Raw genomic sequence first — 13,072 nt, 5'->3', positions numbered from 1 at the left:
TATCACTTGTTAGCTAACTTTATCTCATCTGTACCTCCCTCTACCTTGTAATTCCTTTATTATTATTTTCATATGTAAGTACTACAGTATATCTGTATCAAAGATCAGATTTTCTTTTAAAAAGGGGTAATTCTGGTACTGTTGTAATAGTACAAATCAATCATTAGCATAATCAAATATCCAGTTTATATTTCCCATGTCTTATAATTTTTTTGACAGTACAGGGGTTTGAACTTAGGGCCTCACACTCACAACTACCACTTCCTTTTAAATTAGAATATTTACATTCTTCCAAAATAAAATCTACAAAACAAGATTATGTTCAAAGAAACTTAACTTTTATCTCTGTTACTTCTCTGTTCCTTTCTTCCCTCAGGGTTAAATATTTAATTTTTTAGAAACAGTTTATCCCTATCACTTTTAAAATAAACACAGATATAATTACTTTATCCACTGCCTTTGCCCTTGCCTATAAATGGTAACATAAGATATACATTTCCCTGTATGTTTTTTTTTTAATTAAAAATACATCCTGGATATTGCTGTGTATTTTCTTATGTGTATGTATGTGATATGTGTGTAGCCTTCCCTTTTATATCTGCATGTTTTTCATCATATGGTTGGAAACTTTTCCAGCCACTGACCTATCAATCCATGTATTATTTTTCAGGTTTTATCTCATCTGATTTCTGTTACTACAAATAATGGTGTACTAGAAAACCTTGTTTGTGCTCACATCTTTCTGTATAAAAATAAAAATTGTTGGGTTAGATGTCTGATATTGTTTAGCATTAAAAGATAAATAATTTTCCCTTCTGGGAAAAGGGGTCATTCTTTTATATGACTACAGCTCTTCTAGTACCATCTTCCATGATAAATACTGAGAGTCAGCTGTTGGCTGTAGGCATTTTTCTTTCGGAACACAAATCTAATGTTTAAGGATCTGAAAAGATAAACAGTGTCTGCAGTTGACGAGTTTATGAGTTGATCTCCTTCACTTACTCTACATAGTTTTTTGGGTTTTTTCCCCCCTGGTTCTATTATATGAACAGTCTCAAGTTGGGAGATGGAAATAAACCTCACCATCTCATAAAGACTTCTTTGATGTACATGTTACCAAAATTGAAACTGCATTTTTTTGTGATCAGCATTGACCTTTTGTGGAGTTTCTGAAAATGCTTTGTTACCTGTTTTATGGTACTGCCTACCTTGTAGTTGATGACAGTTAATACACACGTTTAAAAGGTTTTGAGTACTTTTGCTTTTCTAATGAGCATCTTTTAGAACTGAGTGGCTTTTAAAATGGTACTCTAAAACAGATAACTAACACATCATTAACTTTTTTTTTAAGAGATGGGGTGTCATTGTATTGCCCTGGCTGGTCCTGAATTCCTGGGTTAAGCCATCCTCCTACGTCTGTCTCTCAAGCGATGACAGGCATGTGCCACTGCACCTGGCTTAAAAAATTTTTTTTAATGGGGAAAAACTAATTTAAGGACAAGGTCAGGGTTACATAAGGGAGCTGGATGCATTTTTTGTCAGTGATAAAATTGTTATTCTCTTACTTGTTTTAAACATGTCGTGGCACACAAGAGAGGATACTGGAGTTGTGTTATATTTGATTTCTTAGAACTGTGTTCCTTGGGGTTTAATTTCATCCCCTATAAAATGAGGACAAATGTGTGTTTCATAAGTGATTGCAAGAATGAAACAAATGAGTAGAAATAAACTTGGTCTTGTGACTGGTACATGTTAAATCTGTTATATTTCAAACAGTTCGATTATATTTGAGCTTGTTTTCATTTTTGGTTTGTGGGGGTTGAACCCAGAGACTCACACATGCTGGAGAAGCACTCTACCTACCACTGAGCTACATTCTAAGCTGTATTTGAGTTTCTAGAAAATAGTTGAGTCTTTTACTTAGTTATGTAATTATATTACAAGTATATTTTTGTGCCTTTATTTAGTAGAGTAAAAATATGGCAAAACAGAATTTTAAGAAAGAAGTATTTATCCAAGCCACTACAGAATATAGAAATGTGATACTGGGCACATTGCTTAAGCAATTTGTGAGTCTCTGTGCCTGTTACTTTATGTTTAAAATGGTAATAATAATACTTATTTCATTATGTTATTATACAGATTAAATGAAATGGTATATGTAAAACACTTAAAATTGTGCCTGGCACACAGTAAGTTGGGTTTTTTTGTAAATATTTTTGCTATCTTTCTAGTGTAGAAAGCTTTCCAGCTTTCTTATAAAGTACTTTTACAAAGTGAAATAACCATGAAAAGATAAAATTGCATACTTCATTCTTATTCTTCACTTTTTAAAAAGAGTGAAGAGAATGGAAATAATTTAACCTTTTGGGTGAAAAAATATAGTAAAAATGGCATCCTAAAATTAACCTCATTTAAACTGTTAAGCATTTTTAAAAGAAAGCTTATGTTTTCAATGAGTTTTGCTAACCTAAATATTAATACCCTGAAATAATAGCTAATGAAATTTCCCCATTGGTAAATTAATGCCTGTGAGCTCAGTTGCATATAGGAGATAATTTTCTTCATAATAATGAATGAATTAAACTCTGAAAGTAAGCTTTAGGGCTTGGAGATTGGTTCTGTGAATACTGATACAATAATAGAATTACAAAGGTTTAGAAAACATACATGGAAACCTAAATGCTTTACTTATAACTCTAGTAGCAAAATGCTGACCTTATTGAAGGTCTTATTTATGCATTTTATGTCATGCTTTTATTTTAAATAAAGGTTTAGGGTATACTCAGTGTATCTTTTTGTGTTACAATTGAAAAAAAAATCTTTTAAGGTGATATTGGTAGTCACCTAGGCATCTGTTTGAAAATGACATTTAAAGTCTACTTCTGACATATATTAATAGGAAGAGTGATGATGATACTAACAGAGTTTCTGATGTCTTCTTAAGCAGTTGATTAGATTTCTCATTCCACCTCTTGATTTTCCTGAACCTCAGTATCAATAACCTGGAGGCTGACATCTTAGGAAAAATAATTCTAAAGATAATACTAGAAATACTTTTCCATTAAACAGTCTGATATACTAGAAAAAAAAAAGATAAACTTAAACGTCAGAAGATCTGGCTTCTGGTCCAAATGATACTACTTATCAGTCATAGGATTTGGAATAACTGAACTTTTCATTTGTTTTTTAAATAAAAAGCCCATTGTAACTGGCTTGAAGTGAGATGTTAGTAAAATAAAAGACTATGACACACTTTGTAAAGTTCCTTTTTTTTTAATGTCATTAAAGGATGGTATACATATATGGTTAATGATTCTTTAATTAGTTAATTCATATAGAAATGACATGAAACTTGACTGAGGGAACTTGAATGTTAATAATCATCAGCATTTTGCCTGTTCTCTTCGAATGTTACTTTATTTACTGCTAAATAGGATGTGCTCAATTTTAATTCATTTATTCCAGTTGTATATGTATCAGCTGTTCAGAAGTTTAGCCTATATCCATTCCTTTGGAATTTGCCATCGGGATATTAAACCACAAAACCTCCTGCTGGATCCTGACACGGCTGTCTTAAAACTCTGTGATTTTGGAAGGTAAGCCAACTTTCTCTTTCCCTTCCTTACCCTCCCATCTCTTTCTGTTCCCCCACCCCCACCATGCTCTTTGAAGCATATTCCTTTTACAGTGTCAGTCTAAAACTTGTAATCCTTACATGGGGAGTATAAACTAATACAGTTCCTTGTGAAGGTAATTTTGATAACTTCTGTCAGAATTATAAATTCCAACTATTGAACTCTAGAATTATTTCCTTTTAGACACATTTACAAACTAGTGTATATACAGAGATTTTTTTCATAGCATTGTTTTTAAATATCCAGTAGCAGGACAGTGTTGAAATAAATTATGATACATAGAAACAGCCTACCCAGTAAAAGAATGAGGCAGTGCTCTCTAAATTGGAAGGGAATAATTTCTAGGAAATGAAAAAAGTAAGCCTTGCCAGGCATGGTGATGTATGCTTGTAATCTTAACACTCAGGAGGCTTGTAGCCAATAAAGGCTATGTAGGAATTTCTAGCCCAACCTAGGCTAGAACTCAAAAAGAGAGGGGAGGAAAAAAGGCAAGGTCGGGAGTACATACTACCTTTGTTTTAAAAACACAGTGTGACTGTGTGCATGAATTATATCTATTATCCCATAACATTGATTGTCTCTGAGAAGGAAAATTGGGAATATAGTATACTTGGGAAACTTGCTTTTTGATTGCTTGTGTTCTTCAAACTTATATTATGTATATATAGTCTTTTAAAAATTATTTCTATGTCATTAATCTCAATTCAAGAATGAGGCAAAAGGTCTAAAAACAGCTTTTTTTTTCCTCTTTCTTTATTAACCTTTTATTCTCCCTTTTCTGAAAATTCCAACATATTTTTATTTCCTAAACTCCTTTCTGGATAATATCTGTGACTTTGTAATAAAACCATATCCTTTCCATCTCCATAGTTTCCAGCATTGTGTCTCTGTGATACAACTACAACATGCAGTCAAACCTAAATCTCATGTTAACACAGGCAAACTCTGCTGTTTCTTCTCTGCTGTCATCTCAGAGTACTCTTTCATCTCTACTTCCGAAGACATTTCTATATCACCTGGATTCTCTCTAGCTTTATTCTTTTTTATCCTTGTCACAAATTTTTATTTTTCAGTTTAACTTTGACCGACATCTTCTGGTGTCTGTATTCCTACTTCTTCATAAGACTTGTACATCAAGTACAATGGGTACATTATGGGTTTCACAGTAGAATATACTTTTCACAGGCTGTAGCCCTTCTTAAAAAACCAAGCAAATCTGCTCTATCCTAAGTTAATTCTTAGTCTCACCACTGTGTTCTCTTTCAAACCATTCCCATCATGCTCTTTCCTAAATTCACACGCTTATGCCAGGATCCAGCTTGCTTTGCAGACTCTCACTCTGGTGAAAAATATTAAGTCAAAACTTTTATTTGATGCTTGAAAGAAACACTATTGCTTATTATGTGAAGGAAAAATTTCCCAAATCAGATGAGTTTTATTATTAAAAAGACATTGAGACAACAAGTATAATAGTTTCTATTCTTACCATGATATCACAACATTGGTGGGACAGACCATTCTCTTGGGACATAAAAATAGCTTGTCTAATAAATTTTGAATGGGGGATTTCATTGTATGGTAGCAGTTAATTTTTATAAGCCCTCTGGTAATAAAGGTGCCTTTTTTTGTATTTAACAAAACTGGTTTTGGCAGGTAGGGTTTAGGAGACATTTTAGACTCTTAGGTACTAGGTAGTTGGTGGAGACTTGAGCAAAACAGTGTTATTCTCTTCTTAGTAATTCTTTACTAGGTGGAACAGGGCTTGGAAGTTGTTAAAGTACTAGATGAAGTATCTAAGGACTTAAGATTATGTGTGACCACTACATTGGGCAAGGAGTTAGAGCCAGCCTCACTTGTAAGAAAAGGAAAGTAGCTTCTACAGGAGCTTATTTATTTGTGTCTTTAGGTTATATTGAAAGACATCTAAAAAGAGAGAAACTGCAATTTTAAGTAAGTATTTTAAATGGAAAATACCACAGCAGAGATAGAATCCATAGGTTGTGAATTATTGCTGCCCTACAGTTGAAGCTTCATCTTTTTTGAAGTTTGTTGGACAATGAGTATTTATACAGTTAAAAATTGACCAAAATGTACAAAATAAAGTAGAGTGAGTCTGTATTCCTTGAGATATTTATCCTGAGTCAGAAGTGGCCAATTTCTTACAGTTCTAAAGAAACATACTGGGCTAAGGAGTACTCATTCTTACATTCTAAGTCATTAGCATGCTTTTCAGTGGGGAGAGGTATCTCTTATTTTTCTGGCCATCTATTTTATGACTATTATTGTTGTCTTTTGTTTTTGTTTTTGTTTTGGTGATACTGGGTTTGAACTCAGGGCCTTGCATTTGTTAGGCAGCATTCTATCCCTTGGTCCACTCTGCTAGTCCTTTTTGCTGTCATTATTTTTCAAATGGGTTCTTGCTTTTTCCCTGACTAGCTCAGACCATGATCTTCTTATTTATGCTTTCCGCATAGCTGGTTTGTCACGCACACGCCATCACACCAGCTTTTACTGGTTTAGATGGGATCTCATGGACTTTTTGCCCAAGCTGGAGATCTTCTGATCTCCATCTCTTGGGTAGCTGTGATTACATCTGTGAACTACTGCATCTGGCTCCACCATTATATTTTAGAAGTAGAATTCAGGGAACAAAGAATCAGAAGAAAGTCAACATTAATTCTTTTGTAATTTTTAATCTTTTTTTCCCCTTAGGTAACATTTGACAAATGCTTTGTTTAAAAATTATTGGTTTTTTTTCCAGAGTGATATGATAAAATTGTTGATTTGTTGGAGATAGTTATTTTCTTTTGGATGTCACATGATTGGAATGATACGAAGCTTAGATAAACATTTGGTATTTTGAGTAGTAGCAGTATATTTAAAGACTATTTATTTTTACTTTTTTTGTATTAGTGCAAAGCAGCTGGTCCGAGGAGAACCCAATGTTTCGTATATCTGTTCTCGGTACTATAGGGCACCAGAGTTGATCTTTGGAGCCACTGATTATACCTCTAGTATAGGTAAGTACTGATTCTGAATATAATGCATGTAATTGTTAATTGCATCTTGATTTTAATAATTGATTACTTTTACTGCTGTGAAAAAAGGATGTGTTCTATAATATATTTTTCTTAGGGATGAAATACAAAAGTGTATAGAATTTTGGAGGCTGGAGATGTAGCTCAGCGGTATAGTGTGCTTTCCTGGCATGTGTAAGGCTCTGGGTTTGATCCCCAGCACCATGGGAAAAAAAAAGTACCAAATTCTTAAGATTTCATCTTTCAGCATTTAAGATGTACCTACTATTCTGTTTTAGGGGTCTTTTGAGTATTAGAATTATAAAACTATTATTTTATGGTCGATTAATGCATTTGTTTTTATCTTAAAAGTTTCAAATAAATCCTAAGAAGCATACCTTTTTTTACATCCTTTTTAAAAATCCTTCTGAAATTTGCACTTTTGAGCTTGATTCTCACCTAGACAATTTGTAAATAATGTTATTTAATTAGGTTGATAATGAAATTGATAGGACAACTGACCATATTGCTGTCTCAACTGGTTATTTAATTTCAAGTCAACTTAAGTTATTAGTAGTTCAGTAAACCCATTGATTCTTTAGAAGTCTTTACCAGAAATATTTAGTGTTAGAAAGACTAGAATAAGAACGGTTAGTTACAATCTTCATCGCCCTTGCTTTTTCCCCCATTTTAGTGCATTGGCTAGGTGTGAACAGAAAGACCATGATCAGTGAGATTGAAACAGTCTTTCTAATAAAAAAGAAATTTTCTGGTAGGAACAAACACCTCTAAACAGGAACACATCATTATTATTTTACAAAAGGGCAATATGGGACTGGAAGTATGGTTCAAGCAATTTAGCACTTGCCTGCCTAACAACTGTGAAGACTTGAGTTCAAACCCTCATACCACCAATAAATGAATGAATGAATAACAAATGGATAATATGCCGAAGCACACTTTACCACCAATAAATGAATGAATAAACAAATGGGTAATATACCAAGGCACATTTTCAGTTGTGCCAAGAGGCTGATTGATACATCATTTCTTTTCTCCTCTGTCAGTGCAGATTTCTACCCAGTTTAAAAAAGGCACATTTTGTGAAAATAAGTTTGCCTTCAGGACTTGGGAAAATGTTCAGAGTGCCTATGGCTCTGCAGACCACACTTTGAAACCTGCTTCACAAGAGGAGAGATTATAATGGCGCCCATGTGTGTGTGTGTGTGTGTTGTGTGTATGTAATACTAAATCTTATCATGACTATGTTATGTGGCATATATTAATGGAGAAATGAAAAATGCTGCAAAGACTCTGTGGCCTGGGGTCTACTTGAGTTTGACCTACAAGTTTACTGCTACTGAACTGTAAAGTGGAGATTGATAATTCTGTCTTCCTGTCTTAGTGGCTATGATGAGTGAAGAGAATATTGATGAAAGTACCATAGACATGTAAGGTGGTATTATTTTTGTGATACTTATTAATTTGACTGACCCAAGAGCAAATTTTAACCCTTTGTCTTTGGGGGTATCATTGGATTTTCCACTTGCTCAACATTTTGTTCAAATGCATGATACTACTTCTTTGTACACAAAATACTGGGTTGAGCTGTACTGCAGTCACTTAAAGGCAGTTTAGTTCTTCTAAAGCAGTCATAACCTTATCCTCTGATACATTAAGGAATGTTAAACCAGGGCCTTTGCCCCTAATAAGCCTGAATTTGGTCTCCCATTTAGATTTAGGATTTAGCCTGCATCTCCAGGCTCTGTAAAATTTGTAAACATACCAAAGAAATAGAGATTTGGGAGTACACTAACATAGGTACATTTCTCGAAATTGTTTTAACGACAGTGTTTGAAGTGAAAGTCACTAGTTCTGATTAGATTATTGTTATTCTTGGATATAACCATAGCTAAAGCACTTGACTCATTATATTGTTTTACTGAGAAATGGCAGAATGAGAACAGAGGCTTCTTTAGGACAAGGAATGAGCTTATAGACCTTTAAGTAAAGAATCTAGTCTTCTGTAATAGAGTTTTTCAAGACGTGTCTTGATTGGAAATTAAGAATGGTTCCAGTCCTAGTGCTATGCTACTGAACTTCTTTTGGTAATTCATTTAATTTTGTCGTGACATAATTTCTGTGAAGTATGTTAAACTAACTACTTGACCTTGAAAAATCACTTGATCATGAAACAAAATGCTATTTTGGCTTAAACCTTAAATAACTAAAACTCAGCAGGCCAAAGCATTGTTTTCTTGGATTAGCCTTCTTTTGAGTTGGAGTTTTATTCTGTTTGGAGAGTTTCATCATTTGTCCTATGACATAAGAACAGAAAAAATTTTTGGTTATCTCCTAGAAACTGAGTGGTAAGCAATTTGGCTGATTTAACATAATTCTTTTGATTCTTCTGTTGTAATTGCTAGGAAATAGTATTCTTTGATGTGATTTTTCACTCCTTATATTCCCCATATGTATAACTGAATCCTGGCAAAGAATGCATTTTCCATTGTTACTGTTTTTATGAAGGCATAATTATTTTAACCTTGTCTTCTGAGATGAATTATTCTATATTATAGAGGAAAGAAGTGGGTACATATTACCTTCCATCTAATTAGCTTGCTAAGGGGATATTACTCGGATAAGTACTTACAGGCTGGGGATATAGCTCAATGGTATAACACTTGTCTAGCACATCACAAGGCCTTCAGTTCTATCACCAGCACTGCACAATAACAAAAGAGAGAAAGAAAATAGTAGTTACTGGAATAGATACTTTCAATCTGTCTTTTATAGCGTATCTCACCACATCAGATTTTTAAATTATTGTTGTCTCCATTCTATTCACTATTACTTGTTTTCCCAGCTGGTTAGTGGGAAAACCCAGCAATGGTTTGTCTTCACCTCCCTAAAATACTTGAGTGCTAATACATAATTAACCCAGGAATCTGAGAAACTTGGAAACTAAAAGGCAGCTTTTCCTTATAGAAAGTCCATATAATTTATCTTCAAATACTTTTGAGAGAAAAAGAGGATCCTATTAGTGATTATCCCAGGATAAAAATAAACCAGACCTATCATGGATAAGCCAGAATGTATGCTTTAAATTATCTTTTAAAGTTAATTAAATTTATTAAGCTAAACTTGATACATTATTAGATTTATTTAATAACTTATTATTCAATACAATACATGTATATGTATTATATATACATGTATTATTATTTGCATTATTTTTTCAAGTTTTCTGTCAGGATTGAAGTTCTTCTTTAGACTTAAAGGGAATTATTTTTGGACTAGGGGCATGGCTAAAGTGGTAGAATGCTTGCCCAGCAAGTGTGGAGCCTTTGGTTCAATCCCAGTATCACAAAAGAAAGTGAATTATTTTTATAATCTATGAAATCAAATACATTCCTCTGTTTTTGCCAATATTTTGCATTTAAAATGATAATATATATAAGCTCACTTCTCTGTCATCCTGCAACATCAAAATCAACCATTTAACTCTTAAATGTTTTTCAGCATTTGCATTGGCTTAAAACCCAATTTCTCTGGGAGATTGAATCAGTGCTGTGCTTGCTGCATCTACTAATGTGCAGAGAATGTGTCACTTTGAGTTATTGTTAAGAGTGATAAATAAGTAGTCATTCTGTAGTTTTGGAACTCTGATCTTGTTATGTGAAGACTTGATTACGTGATGGTAGATAATGATAGACTTTACTCTTTATTGGAATATTCTCATTGGACTTATTTCCTCCTTACTAAGATTAGTGCTTAATTTAAAAATGATTAGAGAAGTTTTTGAACTTTTTTTCCTACTTTGGATTATTTAGTATTTTCCTTATGATAACTTACTTTACATTTTTCAACTCAAGCTACAATAGTTTTAATAAGCCTCTGTTTTATTTTCTCATTAGATGTATGGTCTGCGGGCTGTGTGTTAGCTGAGCTGTTGCTAGGACAACCAATATTTCCAGGGGACAGTGGTGTGGATCAATTGGTGGAAATAATCAAGGTGAGAAAGTTGAATTTGAACTTTTGAACTGAAAGGAATTTTGGTGCTATTTTAGTAATACATCACAAACATACGTGAAGAAACTTAAAAAATGGAAAAAGTGACCTAAGGTCACTTAACAAGTCCAACTATAGAGCAGGTAAAAGAATACACTAGCCTTTTGGTTTTCTTCTGTTTTATGATTCTGGAAAAGCTGTATATATCTGATTCTGGAAAGGGATTTATCTGTTACTAAAATGTATGTAAGCTGGATAAAGCAGAAGCAATGTATGGTTTTGTTCACCATGTTCTCTCTGGAACACATGGGAGATACTTGTTGTTATTCAGTATATCAGTATTTGCTGAATGAAAGAATGAATACCTATATGTATACCTGCTTCTACTGATAGAATTAGAATCTTACTTAAGGTTTTAATACAAATTTATGTTTTTATTTATTTAGTTGTTGAGACAGGCTGACCTCAAGCTCACAATTCTCCTGCCTTTAGCTTCCTGAGTGCCGGAATTACAGATATGCACCACCACACCCAACTCTATAATTTTAGTTGTTGGAGCTATCATCACCTTTATTGGCAACAGAAAATTCAAAATAGTATCTTGAAATTTATGTTTTCTTTTTATGAAAGATCTGAAATTTTGAGCTTTTAAATGTCATATTTTAAAAGTTTTTAATATTTGAGGTCTTAAAGAAAGCTCCTTCCCACCCCCCACATTCACCTTTTAAAAAAAAATCTACATTTAAACCACTAGATGCATTAACTATGGTTTCCAGTTTGGCCAAAGCAACACCACCAACTGTTTTTTCAGCCTTATTCATGATTTCTCAACTTTTCCATAGATTTGTAAAACTAAAAATCTTGTTAGAGGCCATTCAGTCTTACCCTCTAGCTAATAAAAGAGTCTTTCAGTTGTATTCCTGAGATGATTTTTCAGTGTTTTCTTGAACACTTCCTACATTAGATGGCTCCTTTGGGTTGTAGCCTGTTTTATATTTGGACAGCCATGATTCCCTGGTAATTTCAACCAGTTGAACACAGGACTATGATCAAGTTATTTTAAAATCTTTGTACTTCATTCTACAAAAATATTTTTTCTTTTGACCAAAGGTGGTTTGGCTAAGTGGCATTGTATAGACACATGATTGTAAAGGCCAGATCAGTTAAGATCAGTGATCTTCCTTACTCTCTCTATAACTTCTTACAATTTACAGCTGAGACCACTGTGGTAACCATCTCTTTGTGGAAACCATCTTTTAGTTTCATATGTAACCTTTAACTTTGTTAACTGTACTACTTCCTGATTTCTGTACTACATTCAGATCTAAGTTTAAATACAGTGTGCTCTCTTTGCTTCCAAAATCCTGAGTGCTCATTGCCTAAATTAATGCTGTATTGCAGAGTTGACCTCTGTAAAAGGTTGAATAAAGTATTTTATGCTTTATGGATCAAAAGGCAAAATCAAGGATGTTACATAGGTTCTAAATAATAAAAAAGAAACATTTCCGTAAGATTTTTGTCAATGAAATTCAAAATACATTAATTGAGTATAATTTTTGTAATACAGATCTATAATCAGAATAAGTTTGTTTTTGAGGGGTATAATATTTCTCTTAATTATGATTCAAAGTTAATATTCTCTATCATAAAATTTATGATCTATAAAATTCTTACCTCATGAGCTTTACCAAAACATAAAGGAGACTGTAGCTTCCTGTTCCTGCTCTAGTACCACAGCTTTTCTTCTATTCTAAGGTTTTCACTTAATGTACTTGAGTCTACTGTACCACAGTTCTCTGGAAATTCTCTCTCATATTTGTCATATGCAGTTAGCTCATTAGAATATTGTATCATTTCTCTGCTAAATATAGTAGCAAACATCAGTGTTAAGTCTGTATATCATGCCTGCTATGATACCATAAACTTTTAGGTCTAGAGCTTGTTTGTACCACTTTTAGTCAGTCCTTATAATTTAGATTTTGGTAGAAGCAGTCAGCCCTAGTCAGGGATTCAAGAGTGGGTTTGAATTTTCCATCAAAGGTGGTCTCATACATGCCCAATTCAGTTCTCAAGTTTTTGAAATAATAGTCATGAGCTCTAGTCCTTATGGTAACTAGAGAATCCACATTAAACTGTTCTTTTTTTCCTGTTTTCTATCTTGGGAATTTCTCTGGAATATCTGGGGTAGCTCACCCCACGTGAATAGATATCTCTGTCTCTGAATTTGAGTTTAAACAGGAAATGGAAGTGGATAATCATATACCAAACTTCATGAGATTTTTTTTTTTGTGGTGGACTTGAGTCATAATTTTTAATTTTTCTAAGCAGGGACTTTGTTTTATTGTTATGTTTAATATGAAAAGGTACCAAAATATTTTCAGGAAAAGCTTGATTTGAATCAAGCTC

The 13,072-nt window shown here is 33.3% G+C and overlaps 1 protein-coding gene across 2 annotated transcripts in view; it reads left to right on the top strand.

The window, feature by feature from the left end:
• The window catches only part of Gsk3b (glycogen synthase kinase 3 beta), a 173,181-nt gene that overhangs the window by 98,984 nt on the left and 61,125 nt on the right, over positions 1-13,072 (top strand). For both annotated transcript variants that reach the window (XM_074073238.1, XM_074073237.1), the window contains exons 5-7: positions 3,469-3,599; positions 6,552-6,658; positions 10,573-10,670. In XM_074073238.1, coding sequence (XP_073929339.1) covers positions 3,469-3,599; positions 6,552-6,658; positions 10,573-10,670 — 336 coding nt within the window. The remainder of the gene's footprint in view (positions 1-3,468; positions 3,600-6,551; positions 6,659-10,572; positions 10,671-13,072) is intronic.

The sequence above is a fragment of the Castor canadensis genome, chromosome 5 (genome assembly GCF_047511655.1).
Source record: "Castor canadensis chromosome 5, mCasCan1.hap1v2, whole genome shotgun sequence".
Taxonomy (NCBI): domain Eukaryota; kingdom Metazoa; phylum Chordata; class Mammalia; order Rodentia; family Castoridae; genus Castor; species Castor canadensis.
Note: the sequence above shows the minus strand (reverse complement) of the source record. Positions and strands in the feature narration are given on the sequence as shown.